This window comes from Notolepis coatsorum, assembly GCF_963971535.1.
Source record: "Notolepis coatsorum genome assembly, chromosome: 13".
Classification (NCBI taxonomy): domain Eukaryota; kingdom Metazoa; phylum Chordata; class Actinopteri; order Aulopiformes; family Paralepididae; genus Notolepis; species Notolepis coatsorum.
Window position 1 is genome coordinate 89,303,599 of NC_140177.1, and position 23,458 is coordinate 89,327,056.

Sequence of the window (23,458 nt, forward strand, 5' to 3'; positions counted from 1 at the left end):
TCTCTGTACACTGTATATTGACTGTAGAACGGGAGCTCCTCTCGCTTCTCACTCCTTCTATGTTGACTGTATCATGCCCAGCCTCGGGCAGCGCTATTATTAAGAATAATGTTACTGTATGAAAACAATTTTAAAGGCTCGCGTTTAAATCTCGCACGGGGCCTCCCATTTCTCCCAGGTGGCCCTGGATATCGCCTATAGCTGGTCAGTAAATTGCTGTCTAGTTTGGGTTTCTATAGTAGGGGTTTTATGACAGCTGTTTGAATGCATCTGGGTCCTGGGATGATGCCTGTCAGAGGTTATGTGTTTATAATCTTTAGGACATGATTTTGAGACACTTTCTAATATCCGCTTAAAAAATACTGTAGGTATATAGGGTCAATACGAATAGAAATACAATCCATAGAGTATTTTGGTTGTCGGTAATGTGATGATGAGTAAAGACAGTTCAGCTTTGAGCTCAATAGCAAGGTATTCAAATGATTCACCCAGCGCAATGTTATTACATACAAACTATGTGGATAAATGGCAGCCTTTTATTATTTTAACTGACCAACTGATAATATTTATATTTCGAAGGACAGGTTTCTATCAGTGTTCAGCGATACCATAATGTTGTTAGACTCGACCAAGATTAATTAAGAAATAGTGTAGTCAATGATCTGACATTAAGAAGAGACATTTTTAGTTGCAGGGACTCTGTGGTAGGGGAGTGAGGCCGGTCTTGGCTGCATATTTTATCTCAAAGATTAAAGAACTGCTCATTAGCCCCAAAACACCAGTCCACCCCCCCCCCCCCCCCCCCCCCCAGTCTCACCTGCCTGCCTGCCTGCCTGCCTGGCTGCCTGCCTGCCTGCCTGCCTGACTGCCTGCCTGCCTGCCTGCCTGCCTGCCTGCCTGCCTGCCTGCCTGCCTGCCTGCCTGCCTGCCTGTCTGTCTGTCTGTCTGTCTGTCTGTCTGTCTGTCTGTCTGTCTGTCTGTCTGTCTGTCTGTCTGTATCTTGCTATATTCTTTCTTTCTCTCTCAGCAACATAGGGCATTGAACTACTAAAATTGCCACATGGTTAATAGATACATATTGTAACTGAGGGGTACAATTCCTAACTGTATTACTAGATATGAACTTTACTACCACTACCTTTGTACTTAATATTCGGCCACCCAGTACACGGCATAATATATTATCATAACACTTCACGTAGATGAAACGGATCCAACACAAATGTACGAAGTCGAAACAGGTCTTTATTTCTACACAGCGATGGTGTGTAGAACAAGCACTTAATCACTTAATTACATTTATGAATTGAAATAGTATGCACTTTTATGGCAAAAGTATTCGTCGGTATATCAATAGAGAATGTCCAATCTCTGAAGCGCAGGCGGTAAATATACGACCTGGATAGTTAAGGAATAACAGCAATGATACTTTAATGATTTACTAGTACACTAGAGGGGTTAATCCGGTCGCTTGTAAGCCGACAGGAGTAGGAGGGGGGGGGGGTAGAATCCGGCTGCCTCGTCCGGCCAAGGGTATCCAGGTGAACCCACTGTAGTGCCGTTCAATGCGCCGGCGATCCTTGGACCAAGATGAAAGCAGGTGGACTCTTTGTGGGCCGGCTCTCTCCGGTCCACGGGGAGAGACGTGAAGCGACCTCGTCTTGCAGAGCGTCTCCTCACCTTGCGTCCTCTCCAGGGGGGGGGGTTCCCAACACACGGCAGTGTCGGGGTCTTTATCCATGGAATAATCAAAGTATACAAGCATAATCCGTGCCTGGAAGGCGGGCTGTCGTCGGTAGAATAATCGGTATACAGGTCCACTCGCTCGTCGGCTCTGGGGCTCCTCGGGTGCAGCTTCACATAGGGTCAACCACCCTGGGTAAGCAGCCAGTCTCTGCCCGAAACGATGGGGTACTGACTACGGTAGTATTTCTCACCGCACGAAGCACTATATATTAACAGACTATTATTAGCTTAATAGACTACGTCCAACTCGACGATATAGTGCCAATATGACTATTCAAATATTAATATACACGATGTCTCAATACCGATGGTAGGCGAACTTGGCCTTACTCCCACACGTGCGTCGCGGGGAGGCTTTACGTCTGTGACTCTATTGGAGGGTAAGAAACTGGACTGAAAAGAAAGTCCTACTTTAGTAGCGCAGTATATATACGCACTATGAACAAATAGTCCCATTAGTGGTGCGGTAGCCAGATTCCTACGCGGAACTAGGACTTGTTCGTACATGTGGAGCGGTACGTTTGAACTGGGTCTGAGGGGTATGGCAGCCTGGCACCAAGGTCTCGACCAATAGTAGAATGGAGACTATTATGGGATGTTCAGTAGGCTAGAATGGATATTCAATGCATATTGTACAGGAATATACAAGGGATATCAGGGAATATTAGAGAATATACAAATACAATTAAATATATATATATAAATAAATATATTATTCGGTTTAATCTGGCCTTCACAACATCCACCCCCTGAATAGGTCCCAGACCTAATCAGTTATACAGAGACAGATTAATCGCGTTGTCTATATTACACATAAGGGTTTGCTGTAGGGGTCAGTCAACTTCACAAAGTCATAGGGTTGTAGGGTCATGGTCATCATCGATTGTGTCTGGGAGTCGAGGCAGTTCTATGAGCCTTGCCACGGGACGGGTGTAAGTGCGACCCTGGACGAGCACTTCAGCTGCTCGGACCTTGCCGTCGGCACCGGTGATCTCTTTGCTTACGCGGCCGGCCGGCCACATAGCTCTGGGCAGTGATTGATCAATAATCATGACGACTGTTCCTTCTGTCAAATTGTCTCTCTCCTTTACCCACTTCTGGCGGATCTGTAGAGACGGTAGGTAGTGCAGTAGGAAACTGTTCCAAAACTTGTCGGCTAATACTTGGCTGTACCTCCACATTCGTCGGCCGTTCGCTTCTTCAGGCCGGTACATTGTCTGGGGTAATGCAGGATCTAGCCGCCCCATCAGGAGTGTGTCGGGGGTAACTGGGTCGATATCCGCCACATCACTGGAGACATATCCGAGGGGCTTCGAGTTAAGTACTCCCTCAATCTCCGTGAGGACTGTCATTAGGACTTCTTCCGCCACAGTCTGGGCCCCAAGTACTGCGTACAGGGCTGTCTTTATGGAGCGCACTTCTCGTTCCCAAGTGCCACCGAAGTGGGGTGCGTTTGGGGGGTTGAATTGGAAATCAACCTGTGCTGGAGCGAGGTGGGTCTTAAGTTCTGGGCCCATAGCTTGGAAGCTCTCTCTCAGCTCTCTTTCGCCGCCTTTGAAGTTTGTCCCATGATCGGACAATAGGGTAGACGGTCTTCCTTTCCGTGATGTGAATCTTCGGAAGGCCATAAGGAATGAGTCTGTGCTCATGGTCGGGAGAAGCTCGATGTGTATCGCTCTGGTGGTCATGCATTTGAATACAATACCCCACCGCTTCTCGGTTCCTCTCCTTTCTTATGTGCAGCGGGCCAAAGCAGTCCATACCCGTTGAGTGGAATGGCTTGTCACCGATTCGGAGGCGACATGGAGGAAGGTCAGCCATCCTTGGTATGCTGGGCTGCGCGCGCCACTTGCGGCAGTCTAGACTGTTCGCTGGAAGCGTCGTACCGCCTCTCTTCCTTGTAGGATCCAGTAACGACGTCTGATTTCCGCGAAGACTCTTTCTGCTCCTGCGTGATTTACATCCTCATCGTATTTCTTTATAATCAGCTCTGTGACCTTGTGTCGGCTGTTCAATACGATCGGGGTATTTAATGTCATCCGGTAGATTGGGGGCTCTGCGTAGGCGACCACCCACTCTGATGAGGGTATGAGCGTCGCTCTCGGGGGCCAGGTGAATTAATCTGCTGTCGGATGGGACGGGCTTTCCTCCCTGTAGACAGGCCAATTCATCGGGGAACGAGTCTCTCTGGGCTCGCTGCAGTAGAAGCAATTCTGCTTCCTCGTAGTTAGCTGCTGACATATCAGCGGGGGACTTGCACTCCGGGTGGTACCGCAGGAATGTTCTTTGTTGTGCACTCTCTATGGACGTGCAATCGTCTATGTTAGGGTCGGTGGAGGCTACGGTGCTCAATCCACAGAACACAGACTTCTTATTTTCCACCTCCTCTGGACTTGCTTCCCTCGGGATAGGCGTGGGCCACTGTCCTTCCGGGAGTCTTAGGAATGCGGGGCCGTCACTGTAGACATTGCGACGGGTGAGGTCATCCAGGGGCATCCCCCGGGTGATGACGTCAGCTGGGTTCTGTTTTGTATCAACGTAGCGCCACTCTGTTTCTCCGGTTAACTCTTCGGTTAAGTCTTGAATCTCGGTGACTCTGACTCCCACGAAGACTTTGTACTTGCATGAGTCCGATTTGATCCAGGCGAGTACCGTCGTGGAATCTGACCACAGGATTGTTCTAGACACCGGTATGGTGAGCTCACGTTGGATGAGCGTGGCTCGGTGCGCTCCGGCTAGGGCTGCGCAGAGCTCTAGACGTGGGATAGATTGTTGCTTGCGTGGGGCTATTCTCGAGCGGGCGAGGACAAATGCTGTGTAGATCTCTCCCCCCTGGTCTTGGGCCCGCAGGTAGGCTACTGATCCGTATGCGACCTCTGAGGCGTCACTGAAGACGTGTAAGTCCATTTTACATGTCTCTGGCCTCACCGTGGGTGGGAAGTAGCTTCGGCGCATATTAACGCCTGGGAGTGAGTGGAGCTCCATCTCCCACTCTCTCCAGGTGGATGCAAGGTGTGCGGGAATGGGGTCGTCCCAGCCCTGGTCCTTGTCCCACAATGCTCGTACAATCATTTTTGCCCTGGTGGTGTACGGTAGAATACATCCTAGCGGGTCATATTGTCGGGCGAGTGTTGTGTACACACTCCGTCTGGTGGTCGGCGCCGCCGCCGGCCTTCCCTGCTCCGTAGTCAGGGGCTTGTGTCTGTAGTGAAGCAAATCTGTTTTGAATCGCCACACCAATCCCAGGGTCATCTCCTGGGCTTCTCTCGGGATTGTAGCCATCCAGGTCTCGCTGCTGGCTGCCTTGTCTTCGGAGGAGAGGCTGCGCAGTACTTGCGGATCGCTGCTGGCCCACTGCCTGAGATCAAAGCCGCCTTTGATCAATGAGGCGCGGAGTTTAATCAGGAGAGCCTCGGCTTCTTCCTGGGTTGAAAGGCTTTGTAGACAGTTGTCTACGTAGAAGCTGTTCTTTACGCTGTGTCGTACCTCTTCGTCCGCTGCTGGGTCCTCTGCTACATGTTTCTGTAGTGCAAATGTCGCACAGCAGGGGCTGCACGTCGTTCCGAAGGGGAGGACTTCCCATTGGTAGATGGCTGGGTGCTCATCTCCTGGCTTCTCTCTCCATAGGAACCGTAACAGGGGCTTGTCCGCCTCTACTAATCTCACCTGCAGGAACATTCCTTTAATGTCCCCGCTGATGGCCACCTTTTCCTGGCGGAAGCGGAGTAGAACGCCGAGTAGGGAGGGGCCGAGTGTGGGACCGGGCAGTAACTCTTTATTCAGATTTTGGGATCCGATCTGGTAGCTGCAGTTAAATACTATGCGGTCTTTACCGTTGTGATGGACCTTGTGGTGGGGCACGTACCACGATTCAGTGGTCTGGTCAGCCTCTTTAATGTCCATCTTTGTGACGTGTCCCGCTGTGATGAGCTTCTCAATCTCAGCGCGGTATACACTCTCTTGGGCGGGGTTCTTGGCTAAGCGCCGCTCCGTGTTCAGCAGGTACCGTTCTGTGGCGTCTGTCTTGGTGTGGAAAGTAGGCATTCCTTCTCGCCGCAGGAGTGGCGTGGCGTATCTCAACACGCCGTTGACCGGGACTCTCTTGGTCCCTGTCTCGAGGAGGTGAATTGCGTAAATGTCATCTTTAGAGCGAATGTCTTTCTTTCCGTTCTTAAAGGGCATTTGTTCCAAGGTCCATGGCCGCTCTACGTGTTGCAGGAGTGCGGTTTCTCCCTCTGTGACTCGGGAGTGGAGACATCTAGTGGCTGTACTTCGGTTGAGAGATTTGGCAAGCGGGCCTTGGAGAGTCCATCCCAAACGGGTCTCGACTGCTGCAGGACAGCCTCGGGGTCCGGTATGAACCCGGTCTATCGGGACAATGAGGTCTGCATGGTCGGAGCCTATCAACAGGGTCGGCATAGCATTGTCTATGAGCGGGATCGGTAACTTGCGCAGATGTGCATATTTCTCCATCAGCTTGGCGACGGGGTATGTGTACCGCGACAGTCCTATTTCTTGGCTGGTGAAAGCGTCTGCAATCTGGTACCGTCGCTCAGGCTGGCCGCTTGCTGCGATAGAGAATGAGACATTCTCGCCCTTTATCGTCTTCAAATCTCGTCTTATTGTCCGAATTGTCATTTGGGTTTCGCTTCCCCGCAGCCCTAGCTGGACCGCAGCGGAGGCGAGCAGCAGGGTCTTCTCTGACCCGTCATCGAGGACGGCGTAAGTGTCCAGGACTTTATTCTGGTAGCTTAGTGTCACACGCACTACTTTTAGGAGTACTCGGGCTCCACTGCTGCTGGCGGGATCGATGTACATGACGCTCGCTTTGCGGCTGGATGGTGCAGGTGAAGGGCGCCGTCTGTTACTGTCGTGAAGTATGTCCAGATGGGCTCCATCGCACTTGGTGCACCTTTTCTTTAAGCGGCATTCGGCTGCCATGTGTGAGCGCGCACAGCGAAAACAGCGCTTGTTGGACTTTATCCATTGACCTGCTTCCTCCGCGTTCAGCTTGGGGAAGGAGTCACATTGCGCTAGCCAGTGTTCTTTCTCACAGTAGGGGCACACTATCTTCCACTTCTCCGTTCTGGAGGGGGTACTGTGGCTCCTGCTGCTCGGTACTGACTCCGATTGGTGCATCACAGTCACCGATCTTCTTCCATCATTTAGTCGTCTGGTTCCTTCTCTGGAGCCAGGGGTGCTCCGTCCGAATGTATCTAGCCGTAGGCTGCTGACTTCTCTCGCCAGGAAGTCTGCTAGATCGAGGAGGTTCGGTTCGGGGCCATTCGGGTCTCTGTGGTCCCTCTGCCGCCTAAAGCGCTCCTGACGAGCGGGCGGCAGCTTCTCCAGGATCCTTTCCACATTTGAGTTGGCGTAAAGTTCATGCCTCCCCTTCTCTCTTTGCGCTCCCAACATCCCTACCAGGGACTGCACTCTGATGGACAGGTCGTCCAGTGCTCGATTGTCTATTGCTGGGGGTAAGCGGTCGATGTGTCGGATCTCCTGGATCACGTAATCCCATATGCGCCCATACCTCTGGTCCAATGCTACCAGCGCTGCTGTGTATGGGGTGGTGGAAGTCGCGTAGGCGAGCGCTATATTATGTGCGCGGGGTACCTTTAAGTGCTTCAGTAGGATGGCGTATTTGTGGCGTTCATCCAATACATCCACCAACATGGTCTCCAGACACATGCGGAGTTCTGTAAACTGGGCCCGGTTCTCTTGGGTGAAGTCGGGTACCATAGGCGTGCCAATGTATGACGCTGACTGTGGATACATCGGCGAGCGTTGGGGGAGAGGCCTCCTAGGCGAGTCTCCTCCCGCTCCTTGGTATGGGCTGGTACCGGCAGTGTACCATGGCCCGCTTGTCCAGGTGCTGTTCCTCTGTGCGGGTCGTGCGTCGTGCTCACCCGGGTATAGAGTCGGGGGTCTGTAGCGCAGCTCCGCGGGAGTATAGCCTGGGCTGTACCGGGCCTCCTGGTCCGGTAGAGTACTGTGCTGTCTTCGGGCGTGGTTCTCCTCCTCTTCCTCTTCGTCTTCAGTTAGGTCATCCAGTGCTTGTAGTCTCTGGTTTAGCCTCTCCACAGGATATGCTGCTCCTTCCCGGTTGCTAGGTCTCGCTTGGACCGGTGGGGGGAGGTGGTCTGTGGGGGGTATAGACCTCGTCTGTTGGTCAAGTTCAGGGTTGTTTACTCGGCTAGGGGATGCCGCCCTGGAGGTGTGTCTAGACGAGTTCCTGGAGCCTCTGGCGGAGGGAGAGGGTGTTGTCCGTCTGATCAGCTGTTCTATTAGTTGCGACTGCTGTCTGTCGCGCGCTGCGTCCCGTTGAGCACCGGCTCGTTCTCGGGCCACATTCTCTTCCATCTGAATGCGTCTTATTTCTAGACGTATCTGCTCGTGTTCGCTTCGCTGCTGGATCTGCAGTCGGTCGCGTTCAGCAGCGGCGTTCAGGCTGATGAGGAAGGCCTGCTGTAGGGTCCTCTCTGCCTCGCTGGGAGAAGGCGGTTGTATAGGGGAGCCTTCCCTCGGGGTACTCCTTGCGGAGCCTTGGAGTTCTATCTCCACGGTGCTCTCCCCGTCTTCTTCCGTGCCGAGTTCTCTCTCGGTAGCGTTGTATTCCTCCCGGGACTCATCGGGGACTACTTCTTCAGTACTGGCGGGGTGTGAAGTCATGTCTGGTTCCCACTGGTCCCCACCGTGAACTTGGTCAGTTACATTAGAGCCCGTAGGGGCCTCTATGGTCGGGGTAGTCTGGGCGTTGGGGTTAGACATACTTTTACTTTCTAGTTTTACCGCGTTTACTGTTAGTAGAAGACTAGGTTGTTGACTGACAGCGTAAGCCTCTAAGTACTGAGGGAGCCGTCGTTCGCGCTGCGGGCGTTGGTTAGGAGGATCGTTTCGTGGAGTGTTCATCATAGGCCATTTCAATATTAATAACACTATATTAATATTACACTAATTATCATCCGGCTCGAAGGACCAATTGTAACTGAGGGGTACAATTCCCTGACTGTATTACTAGATATGATACTTACTACCACTACCTTTGTACTTAATATTCGGCCACCCAGTACACGGCATAAATATATTATCATAAACACTCTCACGTAGATGAAACGGATCCAACACAAATGTACGAAGTCGAAACAGGTCTTTATTTCTACACAGCGATGGTGTGTAGAACAAGCACTTAATCACTTAATTACATTTATGAATTGAAATAGTATGCACTTTTATGGCAAAGAGTATTCGTCGGTATATCAATAGAGAATGTCCAATCTCTGAAGGCGCAGGCGGTAAATATACGACCTGGAATAGTTAAGGAATAACAGCAATGATACTTTAATGATTATATACTAGATACACTAGAGGGGGTTAATCCGGTCGCTTGTAAGCCGACAGGAGTAGGAGGGGGGGGGGGGGGTAGAATCCGGCTGCCTCGTCCGGCCAAGGGTATCCCAGGTGAACCCACTGTAGTGCCGTTCAATGCGCCGGCGATCCTTGGACCACAGATGAAAGCAGGTGGACTCTTTGTGGGCCGGCTCTCTCCGGTCCACGGGGGAGAGACGAGAAGCGACCTCGTCTTGCAGAGCGTCTCCTCACCTTGCGTCCTCTCCAGGGGGGGGGGTTCCAACACACGGCAGTGTCGGGGGTCTTTATCCATGGAATAATCAAAGTATACAAAGCATAATCCGTGCCTGGGAAGGCGGGCTGTCGTCGGTAGAATAATCCGGTATACAGGTCCACTCGCTCGTCGGCTCTGGGGCTCCTCGGGTGCAGCTTCACATAGGGTCAACCACCCTGGGTAAGCAGCCAGTTATCTGCCCGAATCGATGGGGTACTGACTACGGTAGTATTCTCACCGCACGAAGCACTATATATTAACAGACTATTATTAGCTTAATAGACTACGTCCAACTCGACGATATAGTGCCAAATATGACTATTCAAATATTAATATACACGATGTCTCAATACCGATGGTAGGCGAACTTGGCCTTACTCCCACACGTGGCGTCGCGGGGAGGCTTTACATCTGTGACTCTATTGGAGGGTAAGAAACTGGACTGAAAAGAAAGTCCTACTTTAGTAGCGCAGTATATATACGCACTATGAACAAATAGTCCCATTAGTGGTGCGGTAGCCAGATTCCTACGCGGAACTAGGACTTGTTCGTACATGTGGAGCGGTACGTTTGAACTGGGTCTGAGGGGTATGGCAGCCTGGCACCAAGGTCTCGACCAATAGTAGAATGGAGACTATTATGGGATGTTCAGTAGGCTAGAATGGATATTCAATGCATATTGTACAAGGAATATACAAGGGATATCAGGGAATATTAGAGAATATACAAATACAATTAAATATATATATATAAATAAATATATATATTCGGTTTAATCTGGCCCTTCACAACACATATTATTATTCATAATGTGAAAAGTCTATCCACACATATTCTGAAAAAAATACTTTTTAGAGTGTAATTTATAATTAAGTGTGAAGTGCTGCTGCTAAACTTATATTAAAAACACTGACAGATATGACCATAGCTGCAGAATCCTCAAACAAAAATGTGCACACACACACAGAGACCCCCACACACACACACACACACACACACACACACACACACACACACACACACACACACACACACACACACACAAATGCATGCACGCACGCACGCACGCACACACACACACACACACACACACACACACACACACACACACACACACACACACACACACACACACACACACACACACACACACACACACACACACACACACACACACACACACACACACACACACACACACACCCTCCATATGCACTCATAACTCATTAGCATGACGATGTTAAATTTTAATGGGATCATATGAAAAGAACCAGGAGATGAAAAGGAAAGCAGGTTTCTGCCGAGTCAGTTGTCCCTGAAGACCTGTCACAGCTTCTCAAGTCACACCATGTCTAATTAGTCACAGCAGAGTCTAGTCTGTCTACTAAACATAAAAGACAGAGAGTTCACAAGCTAACAACAAGGACAAACTTTGTCACTTACGTAATTGTTTTAGAAGAGGGAAACAAGCCAGTTTGTGGCATACACTATTACAGGCTGTGGAGTTCAACTGTAGGACACCTGCTTGTGAGAGAGATAGATACTACCTAGCATTCACAGTTTAACTTGCACAGAATATTAAATTAGTCTTAGATAGTGGGATGGACAATGTACCTTTTTAACAAATATTGAAAGCCATTCCTGAATGAACTGGCTCGTCTCAGTAGAACGGTGCAAAATGCAGTCATCTGTGTCAGTGAAGTAAATCCATACTTGAGAGCATTTTGAGCTTTTGACACGATGCTATTCTGCTTAATGTCTGTCGCTTCTGAAGTGCATGTGAGACGTGATGGCTGGATGGTAGGTGGGAGAAAAGTGCTCTGCAACTTCCGTGACCACAAAAGGCCGGTTGATGGTCGTCGTGCATAAGGCACAACAGTACAGTTGTATGTACTCAACCCTATTGATGAATATAACATGTTAGAATGAATTGTAACCACATGCTCCTCAGGCTCTGCGGTCCCTACCTGGTTGATGATGTAGATGCCGTACTGGATCCTCTGCCGCCTCAGGATGGGGTGAAGGTAGTGGAGCCAGTATTTCAGATGGTTGTCTCTGTGACGGAACGGGATGATGATGGCCACCTAAACAATAAATACATACATTAACATACTGTAAAATAATAATAATAATTCATTACATTTATATAGCTCTATTCTAAACACACAAAGCGCTCCCCACAATGTAGGGTGGAAATTGCCTCATTCACCACCACTGGTAGCACCCAAACCATGGGCTATGCAGGCTCAATGGCTGCCATTCACTGGCACTAGGCACGCATCACACTACACAATGGCTGAACGGCTCAGGAGACTGATTGATATCAGTCAATTAAGGGGAAGGGATTATTAGGTGGCCTTGATGTCAGAGACCTGATTGGGAATTTGGCCAGGAACGTCGGGGAACCCCCTACTCTTTGCGTTAGGCGTCATGGGTTCTTTAACGACCGAGATTCAGTCAGGACCTCGGTTTAGCGTCTCATCCGAAGGACGGCACCTGCAGCTATACGGTGTCCCTATCACCATAACAGCTGCATTGTTACTGACTAGTCCAGATTAGTGGTCTGCAAGGGCCTTGAAATAAAGCCTGAGCCCTGCCCGAGCCCGTGAACTTCAGGCCCTGCCCGAAAATAAGCCCGACTGTAAATAATATTTTAAGCCCTAGCCCGCATGAAAACCCGAAAAAAATTATTATTATTATTAAAATATAATTTTTTTTGTATTTGTTTTAAATATTCGAAACACGGTTTTATATGAACGTAATAAATAAACAAAACTAAGAAGCATTTACATAGCCTGTTTCGCAATGCCGTCTCTCCCAGTGCTCGCTTATATAGACTGACTCACACATCAGCCTCGTAAAACGTATTGAAGGCTATAGAATCTTCTTTGACACACACACACACACACACGACACACAATAGCCTACTCAGTCAAACAAACAAACAGAAAACAGAAATCAGATTTCGAGCAGAGCAACGTAATGAAAATCACAACAGAACAAGTAGCGAGTCGCGACCCAGCAAATAGTAAACATCACTCACCAGACGTCAGCAACGCGTTGAACACCGTTAACAAAACCGGCGACATACATCCCAAAAACAAATTAAAACGTTCGCCAACTGGCTATATTCCAACACAACCAATCGAGTTGAACTTGTCCCCTGAGTTCTCCCTGCGCGCTGCAGTAATTACATCCAAATGTTTCTCTGGCGCAAAAGAGAAAGCGAATCTTAAAACGAAGGTTATCATATAACCCTAGTTATATGAAGAAGAAAAAAAACGCAATAAAAAAATTAAAAAAATTAAAAACGCCGGTGCCCGGGCCCGGCCGAGCCCGAATTATTTATTAAAAAAAAAGCCCTACCCAGCCCGAACCCGCCGGGCCGGGCCCCGTCGGGCCTGGGCAAGGTTGCAGTGCACTAGTCCAGATGACAGAGTGCCCCCTGCTGGACAACAACACCACGTTCTGGCCTTGACAGGGGCTCGAATGGGTGATCTTCCAATCATGAGTCCGTCTACTCATGTAGCCACGCTGCCGGACATACAGTACAGTCTACAGTACATACATGTATTAGCAGGGGTGTAAAGTACTTGAGTAATTGTACTTTGTTACAATACTTAAGTACTGTTTTTGGGGATTTGTACTTTACTCGAGTATTATTAGGTTTGTATACTTGTACTTTTACTCAATTACATTTCAGAGAAAAAAAACATACTTTTTTACTCCTTACATTTAAAATGCAGACCTACAAAGTACAAAGTACAAATCTCACAGGTCCAACCATTTTAATTAGTATATTTGTTTCTCTGACCGAACTAACGTTAACGTTATTAATCCTGCCGCCGCACTTTATTTAAAAACAGCCAATCAAATCCCCATCAATGGAAAATTAACCCGCCCATACCCATGCTGATTGGTCCTTGTGCAAGACTAGAAAGCGGGGATCTTTGATTAAACACCTGCTATCAGAAGAATAGACAGTCAGAAAAAAAGTTTTTACTTTTACCTTTTAGTACTTAAGTACATTTAAAAGTAGAAACTTTTAGACTTTTACTCAAGTGTGTTTTTAGCCAGATACTCTGACTTTTACTTGAGTAAGATTTTGAGACGGTACCCATACTTTCACTTAAGTATAATTTCTGGGTACTTTTTACACCCCTGTATATTAGTCATGTATCTCAAGGTATACGTATAAGTAGAATCATCACAGGTATTGTAAAGACAGACAGACAGATAGACTTCACTCAGTCACTCAGTCAAACAGTAATAGTTTCTCAGTAATGTCCTAATGTAATACTTGTTCTGTTGTAGCCTAATATGTAAGAAACAATGCCTGGTGAGTGTGAGTATGTCAATTCAAAGTAATTTTGTATACAAAAATTTTATAAATAAAGAAAAAAAAGTTGTTTTCTTCCATGCAAAAATGCCATTGTCTCAACATTCTACTTCCTAGACCTATGCCATGGGCAGGACTTGGGAACACACATCCAAACAACCAGATAGACAGCCATATAGGGAGGTGTAGTGGTTACGTCATTGCTGTTTCCCGCGCGGTCGACCCCTCTTGAAATTGCAATGTATTTCCAATGGACCCATTTCTAAATCGTCTCGTTTAAAACAAATAAAGCATGAACATTGGCATGGTGTTCTTTTCTGTGTGTATTCATCCATAATCTATAGCTCAACATGAAAAAATTCGCAAAGGTAGCAAAATAACAACGTTTATGTTTTTGTTCACTAAGGAACTACACAATGGCCGTGACGTGTATTAGGCGACAGCACTGAATGACAGGCGTTCTACTGGTAAGTGTAGTTCTTTTTAAACGACAAATTTAAAACCTTATAACTAACTTTATTTCAACCAAAAATGCTTAAACAATAATGTTAGTGATAGAAGGGAACTAATTTTGTGCAAAAACGGAAAGCTTGCCAATGTTCATGAGGCAGAATTATTACAATAAAGAATTACATCACGCGCAGGAGTGGGTTATGAGAATTAGACCCCCCTAGGCATGATCTAATTATCATAACCCACGACTGCGCGTTGTGTAATTAAGCATTACATCACACGCAGGAGTGGTTTGTGACCAATAAACCATGCCTAGGGGTGGTTGTTAGGCCCGAGGCGCAGCCGAGGGTCGTTAGACCCCCCTAGGCATGGTTTATTGGTCACAAATCACGACTGCACGTGGTGTAAAGCTTTTATACAACTGCCAGATTCATCCAACCTTATTTCTATACAATAAACACACATTAATCGAAGATTTATTGAAAAAACCATCCGCCAGAAAAAGTAGTTCCCACAACTCCATGTGGAAGCAGCTTGAAGTGCATCCAACCAAACTAACACATCCAACTGTGTATTATTGGAATGATTGAGAGAAGTTGCCTCATGTGGAAGCAGCTTGAAGTGCATCCAACCAACTAACACATCCAACTGTGTATTATTGGAATGATTGATTGAAAATTTATTAAAACGTTTTCTTTGCCCTATAGGAAAAAAACGTTTTCTTCGCCCTATTTTTTTATTTATTTCTTTTAGCCTAAACTTAACCAGTTGGAAACCAGGGGTACAGTAATAAAATTAGCAATCAACCAATCAATCAATTCAATAGACCATGCTCACTTAAAACAGCGCTGCTTCTCTCTCAGTCTGACTCCCCCGCTGTTGCAGACAGGAGTGTGTGTGTGTGTGTGTGCGTGTGTGTGTGTGTGTGTGTGTGTGTGTGTGTGTGTGTGTGTGTCACAGTGTGTGTGTGCGTGTGTGTGTGTGTGTGTGTATGTGTGTGTGTGTGTGTGTGTGTGTGTGTGTGTGTGTATGTGTGTGTTTGTGGGTACGCCAGCGTCGGACAGTGTGAGAGAGAACGCTGCAGTCGGAAAGTAGGAAGGAAGAAATTTAAATCAATCAATTAATCTATCAATCAATCCGCGATTTTTCTTTTGTTCTAGATTGAGTCAAGACCCATCAATTACATCATCCAACATTGTTTAAAATACTAACACATTCCCCTTGACAGAATCGCTTCATATTTAGTCGTTATGGTGCTTTCAACATAACCATTTGTTCTCCGCGATCCTGTTTTCTCCCGGAGTGAGCCGGGGAGGGTTATGTGATTTGGTTGTGGGCGGGTCCTGAGCCCAGGACCGTGGATTGTTACCAATAAAGACGTGTGAATGGCCAATCAGAATCGAGAAATTTGCATGCCGTTGTATAATGGCTTTTATACAATGGCCGATGTCATCCAACCTTATTGCTATACAATAAACACACATTAATTGAAGATTTATTGACAAAACCATCCGCAGAAAAAGTAGTTCCCAAAAAAAAAAGAGAAGTTGCCTCCATGTGGAAGCAGCTCGGAAGTGCATCCAACTGTTCTCAGTAAGACATCCAACAAACTAACACATCCAACTGTCTCTCAACTAAGACATCCAACAAACTAACACATCCAACTGTCTTTCAACTAAGACATCCAACAAACTAACACATCCAACTGTCTTTCAACTAAGACATCCAACAAACTAACTAAACACATCCAACTGTCTTTCAACTAAGACATCCAACAAACTAACACATCCAACTATTTTTTTTACCTACTTTCTATAGAACTTCATTCTTAGATGCTTCTATAGAAAGTAGGTAAAACAAAAAACAAAAAAGTTTTCTTTGCCCTATAGATAGGGGAAAAAAATAAGTTTTCTTTGCCCTATAGGAGGGAATATTTTTTTTTGTATCTACTTTCTATAGAAGCAGCTGGGAGGTGCGCTGTTTTAAGTGAGTGTGGATTATTGAATTGATTGATTGCTAATTTTATTACTGTCCGCCTTGTTTCCAACTGGTTAAGCTTGGCGACTCTTTCGAAGTTGCTCTCTTTCGAAGTTGGTTAAGCTTAGAGTTTGGAATCAGGGCTGGTGGTCTATCGCCCTGCTCTAAAGACAAACTCTAAGCTTAACCAACTTCGAAAGAGAGCGACTTCGAAATAGTCGCCAAGCTTAACCAGTTGGAAACAAGGCGGACAGTAATAAAATTTGCAATTAATCAATCAATCAATCAATTTGAGCGATTTTTATTTTGTTCCACAATGACTCATGACCCACCAATTACATAATCCAACATTGTTTAAAAAACTAACACATTCACTGTGACAGAATCGTTTTTCATTTAGTCTTTATGACCCCTATCAACATATCCTTTCGTAACGTTTATTGTCCGCCATCTTGCTTTCACTTCTAAAAAACTTGCACGGCGGATTGATAGTAATTCGGTTGTGGGCGGATCCTGGGACCAATAGCGTTGGTTATAACAAATACCCACGTGTAACTTGACTGTTTCAGCCAATCAGAATCGAGAAATTTGCATGCCATTTTATAAGTAAGGGATAATGTATAGCTACGAGGTCATTGTCGCAAAATAATTTACCAACACGGAGTTTAGAATACCGAGGCGCCTCGCTGAGGTGTTCTAAACATAGTGAAGGTCAATTATTTTGCGACAATGACAGAGTATAGCTATACATTATCCCGCTTATTACATGGCTAACTAACTAACAATATACCTAATTCATTTTACACCATCGACAAGACGAGATCAAATGCAGACGCAGTTGTTCTGTGGCTCCGTCCGCTGTCAGCCCAAATAAAGTTATTATTATCGCCGGCAGCCGGCAGGTGTGTGGACTGATTGCACTGATGCAGTGTGTGTCAGTGGGCTTGATTGCTCCAGTTGCGAACAGCGGTCATTATTGCCAATAATCACCGGTGATTATTGCGCGTTGCCCATGGCAGCGGTCAGTTATCGAAAAATAATTCACCGCTGTCAGGGGCTATTGACCAATCACAATCAAGCATTTCGGCGAATGTGAAAACGCCATGTAATAATAGCTGATAATACATTTTCCCAATGATAAATCCCTATACGGGTGGACTGTGCGGGAAACTAAAGTGACGTCAGACTACACCTCCCTATATAGACAGACAGGTACCTTCCACTTGGCTCTGCAGTCAGGAGGTGTGTACCGGCCTCCCTCTGTCACGTTGGGATTCTCCTTCTGTACCCGCTCCATGGTCATCTGGGAGCTGAACTCGATCAACAGACGCCCCACTGAGAGACGGAAGGAAGGATGGAGGGAAGGATGGAGAGATGGAAGAGAAGAGCCAAGAAAAAAGAGTGAGCAAAGAAGTTGAGAAAAAGGGAGAAAAGACAGGAAGGAGTAGTGAGAGAAGAGAGAGAGAGAGAGAAAGAGAGAGAGAGAGAGAGAGAGAGAGAGAGAGAGAGAGAGAGAGAGAGAGAGAGAGAGAGAGAGAGGAGAGAGAGAGAGAGAGAGAGAGAGAGAGAGAGAGAGAGAGTACAGGAGAGAGAGTGGGAAGGAGATAATGGGGGATTGAATGAGCGAGGGAGAGAGAGAGAGAGATAGAGAGAAGGAATGGGGGATTGAAGGAGAGAGAGTTTTTAGCATCAAAGCAGTACAAAGCCATGTTTTCAAAAACGAATGGTTCCAAGGGATGTTGTTTTGCATAATGTGGTATTTGATAAGATGCACATGTCTCTGAAAAACATATATCCCAAAAATGTTTTATAAAAAATTACTTTGAAGTTGCTCGGAGCAAGCACAACATGGAAGGTAATTAATGCTGTTGGGTTGGATGTGCAAACATGTAGTCATACCAGAGGTGCCATCTGTACAACTATTTTGAAAGAAAATACTACTTTTATAGCGTCTCCTGCTCAACTGACAGTGAACAAAAGAGTCTGTGGATGAATAACCCAAGTTTTTTCAGAATATTTTGGTGCTGCCCAGAACATTTTAATTGAAATGGCTTATTCAAAGTTTGGAGTGTGAATATTATACGTACATCACCAGAAATGGAGACAGAGTAGGGGAGACACAGGAGAGAAGGTTCTTTATTGAGACAGTATGAAGGCTGAGAGGGAGACAGAGTAGAGGAGACACAGGAGAGAAGGTTCTGGTGGGATCTGATCCCAGGGTATGTGTGGTTACAGAGTCTTAACCACCACACCATCTCCTGGCACGTTTGGTCTTATATATTAATAATATGAATACGTATGAATGCACAAAACACTCCAACCATCCAGTTCTTAACAAAGTACAGTGTTTCCATCATAATAGTTTAGTAGCAGTGGTGGCAGGGGGGTCATACTGTATCTCATCCTTGGTTCTAGTTTTACAGTTGAATACTTGATTATGATTAAAGCACCACTTCTAAGGACTGGTGATTTTGAGGGAAATTGAACATGATTAGAATATTTAGTTAATTTACTATTTTATCTAGCTGGCTCCAACACGACTGAATGAATATAGAGGGAACACGGAACGAGGGTGAGACAGTGGTGGGGCGAGAGGACAGGAAGCGAGGGACATTATGCCACTCGAGACTCAAACTCACACTGTAATGGATACATGTGACCTGTGGTGTGGCCTGCTGAGTCACCAGGATGCTGCCCAGGAATACACTGATCCATCACTGAACAAGTATACATTTGGCGGAAGGTATTACAGTCCATTTGTTTATAAAAAAAATTGGTAACGTATCCGTCAGTTCCAAAAGTTCCCCCTCTCCAAACTTTTCTGTCCATCAAACGTGAACACAGATCTGGCAGGAGACAGACACAGCGTCAACCCTGCCCAGCAAGTGGATATACTCTTCATTGAAAATGAATTAAAATCTGACGTAGACGAACAGACACTACGGATCAATGTAACCGCAGCCTAAATCCTTTGTATAGAAACTAAAGGGAAATTATGTGTCTTCTGAGAGAGAGGGATAGAGGGAGGGAGGGAGAGAGAGAGAGAGAGAGAGAGAGAGAGAGAGAGAGAGAGAGAGAGAGAGAGAGAGAGAGAGAGAGAGAGAGAGAGAGAGAGAGAGAGAGAGAGAGAGAGAGAGAGAGAGAGAGAGAGAGAGAGAGAGCCTGTGTGGTTCAGTGGACTGGGACACTCAGGGGCGTAGCTGGGGGGGGGGGGGTAGCTTAGGATGATTCCAAGGGCCCAGCACTGAGAGGGGGCCCCCCAATTTTTTTTTTTTCTTTTTTTTTACTAGACATCACTCAGGTGTATTATTGATGCTCTCATTGATACTATGTTTGTTTCTGAAGTGTGTGTGTGTGTGTGTGTGTGTGTGTGTGTGTGTGTGTGTGTGTGTGTGTGTGTGTGTGTGAGATATATAGAGAGAGAGGGGGGGCTTTGGTAGACTATTGCATTGGTCCATTCATTGAAGATGAACGCAATGCGACATCCTTTACTAGGCTCACCCACCAACAGTGCAGGTGCTGAACTGCTGATCCGAATGTATAGGTAAAAACCATATTATGCGTTTTCATCAATAAAAAAATGGCCAAACAATTTCTGCTTGCGCGCTCGCATTCACTGGGGGCCTACAAATACATTCTTTCATGGGGCCCAGAATCTCGAGCTACACCCCTGGGGTCACTAATCACATAATAGATATGTCATGGGTTTGAATCTGGCTCATTATGACCAATTGAAAAGAGTACAATGGGTCCCCAAATTATTCTCTGGAAGAATCATAATCCAACATGCATAAGCCGTCTCAAGTCCATTGCAAAATAAGACTCTGGATGTTCAGCAGTTGAATTATGTATAAATGATGTCATATCAATTTACACAACAATCTGAATCTGCAGTTTTGAGTCATATGAATCATAAGAAAATGTATTCTAAAAATGTTGGTCCGCTTAAAATAGGTTTGAACACCGGGGCAGGACAGTACATACATTACGGTAGGCCTGGCTACAGTACAGGAGAGAAGAGTATCACCGCGTTACACAGATAGAGTCAAAGAGTGAAGGAAAGAGTTGACCGAAATCATGACCCTTGGGAACACGTGTAGCTCCGTTTGAAGTTCTGCCCGACTGAACATGTCCAAGTCAATGATGTGTAAACGCTTGCAAATTAATATTCATGACGTTCCCCATCTGCTTGGTTCATAGATACAATTAGCATAATATGATCTGATGACTGACTGGACCAAGGAACCGAGCACACAGCACCCATGCCTGTGACCCCCCCCCCCCCCCCCCCTCTAATCATGAATATTCACTAGGAATCAGGACACCATGAATTCCAGTCAAGTACAAGTCACAGTACAGTGGCTAAGAGGTGTGTGTTGCAGAATTTGCCAGGACCCGACAATGGCTTCAGCGGTTTGCCCAGGCTTTGAAAGTGCCTGGGGTGGTGGTGGTGGTGGTATCGCCAGTATGGTTGCTTCTCTGTTGAAATGGGGGAGTCAAGAGTCCTTAGACTCTTAGAGTGGTCTGGGGTAATTCCCGAAAAGGCTGTGTTATAGCCTTATACGTGAATCCTACTCTAAGCTATGTCGTTTCTTGCCTATACACGCTACTATTCCCAAATCAAATCTATATAATAGGTATTATGTTCCATCATGAATGCATGAAAGGGGGGGAGGGGTAGTTTCTGATTATTTGATTGCCAGTAACGGCATTCGTATTGAACACCAAAAATGCTTATCAGCCTGATCGTATAAAAGCATTGCAGGATCAAGCAAAAATTTAAAAATTTACGTCAGATAGTCCTTACCTGTGATCGGGAGTATTCCAAAAATAATATTCCAATTGTTTGATCACCATCTGGTACAGCCGATGTCCATTTGGTCCACGGCATAACCCACCACAACATATGGATCGGGGATATTTGACACGCTTCAATGGAACCGGGAGAACCGCTCGACTGGCCCGACCCCAGAAAACTGCACCCGGTGACATTTGACCGTTGCACAGGCCAAGATATAAGGTTTCAAAGGCTGCTCGATACCGCCGTCTAGCTGGATGCGGCCGGTATTGCACTTTGGCGATGTCAGATTCATTCCCTATGGTAACACCAAGGTCCCTAAATGAATAATGAATAAAAATATCAAATAAAAAACATTAACTCGGGTCTGGCAGCCAACGCATGTCGAGTTAACCCGACATATCTCGGGTTTGGCAATTAAAGAGTTAAGAGTCAGGGATGCACCAGTAACGGAACTGGTGTGTTAGATATGAATTAGGTTGATACCAGGCTAAAAGTACCCCCCAGTACTAAAATCAGATACCAAGAACTATGTCTCAGAAATGAAAGAAAAGGCACTTCATTGTCTGCCTTTTTTTTCTCACACATACATTTACATTCAGGTCATTTAGCTTTTACCCAAAGCGACTTACAATTGTGTACAATACAGTCAGCAAGGAATACACTCCCAGGTGGGGCAACGATAAGTGTCAGTAGGATAATAGTGCCAAACTCAACTTCACTTGGAATGCATAGCAAGCATGAACAATAAGAAAATGTAAACCTTTTAATTTATTCCATTTTTTACTTAAGATATCGATTGAATAAGTGTTTTTAGTCTGTGTCGGGGAAGGATGTTAGATTTCTAATGGTCTTAGTCTGTGTTATGCAGTAAAATAAGTCAGACAAGAAGATAGGTATCAATTTCCTCTCTGTGCGTTCAGTATGAAGCTATCTGGCAGCAAGCTAGCCTAGCTTAGCTTAGCACAAATTAATGGAAGCGGGTATGGACCAGCTAGCCTAGCTGTTGGCCAAAAACACTTCTCCAAGAGATATCCTAGCTTAATGTCTGGGAGACGTGTTTTTGGCCAACAGCTTGTCGAGCTGGTCCATATCCACGTCCATTAATTTGTGCTAAGCTAAGCTTTTTCCCATCATGTTGGCGTGCCCCTTTAAAGTGTAGGACTGGAAAATTAGTGGCGGTACAGGCCTTGGAAACGTGGTGCTATTGCATCCCTATTAAAAACCTACTGGTACAACATTCCCTGGCAAGATAGACCCTCCTCCAACACAACTACTGTAAGGTGTATGTAAGGTTCATCTTGCAAGCTGTCATTTCAAGCTGTCATGCACATCAAATCCAAGCAACAAGTGATTGGTCGGTGTGCAGTCACTCAAAACTGTCACCTCGCTGAGGGGTGGGCGAGGAACAGAGAATGAAAGCAGAGTGAACAGACAGCTCACCATTTCACCTTGGTGGTCAGAAATGTAATGTGAAACAGCATACAATTTTAATATTGCACAATTTAATGGTAATATTTCACTTTCAGTCAGAGATAAAGTATAGATATATAGAAGGGGGAGAGAGGGATAGACACACAGAGGGAAAAGAGAGAGAACTGGTAGAGAAAGAGATACAGATTAGCCAAATGTTACTGTATATGAGGAGAGCACTGCAGTACAGTACATAAAAGAAAAGAGAGACAATATGTCGATCAATGTATACTATGAACAGACAATACTGCAAGTAGAGAGAGATATAGAGAGAGATATAGAGATATAGAGAAAGAGAGAGATATAGAGAGAGGAGAGAGAGAGAGAGAGAGAGGAGAGAGAGAGATAGAGAGAGAGAGAGAAAGAGAGAGAGAGTGAGATATTATATATATAGAGATAGAGAGAGAGCGAGAGAGAGAGAGAGAGCGAGAGAGAGAGAGAGAGAGATAGATAGATAGAGATCGAGAAGAGAGAGAGACGAGAGGACGAGAGAGAGAGAGAGAGAGAGATAGAGAGAGGAGAGAGAGAGAGAGAGAGAGAGAGAGAGAGAGAGAGAGAGAGAGGAGAGAGAGAGAGAGAGAGAGAGAGAGAGAGAGAGAGAGCTATGGATCTCCACTTTGTATTGATGCTCTGTGTTGAGTAGGGCCCATCAATGATGCATTCAGGCTACCTGCCCCGCAATCGATGGCAACTGTATTACATGTTCATAACGCACCTGACAATCGTGCTACAGGATCTGAATGCAAATGGTCAGGGGGATTTAATCACATGAGAGTATCTCTCTCTCTCTCTCTCTCTCTCTCTCTCCCCCCCTCTGGCTTCTGTCTCGTTATAGTAGTGATACAATCATATCTTGCATTCTCTCTCTCTCTCTCTCTCTCTCTCTCTCTCTCTCTCTCTCTCTCTCTCTCCTCTCTCTCTCTCTCTCTCTCTCTCTCTCTATCTCTCTCGCTCTCTCTCTCTCTATCTCTCTCGCTCTCTCTCTCTATCTCCCTCCTCTCTCTCTCTCTCTCTCTCTCTCCTCTCTCTCTCCTCTCTCTCTCTCTCT

General features: G+C 46.1%; 1 protein-coding gene across 1 annotated transcript in view; it reads right to left on the reverse strand.

The window, feature by feature from the left end:
- b4galt2 (UDP-Gal:betaGlcNAc beta 1,4- galactosyltransferase, polypeptide 2) overlaps positions 1-23,458 on the reverse strand; it is a gene marked incomplete at both ends in the record, with an annotated part of 543,036 nt that overhangs the window by 324,379 nt on the left and 195,199 nt on the right. The window contains 2 exons of the mRNA XM_084327734.1: positions 11,338-11,454; positions 17,356-17,474. Of these exons, the coding sequence (XP_084183860.1) occupies positions 11,338-11,454; positions 17,356-17,474 (236 nt within the window). The remainder of the gene's footprint in view (positions 1-11,337; positions 11,455-17,355; positions 17,475-23,458) is intronic.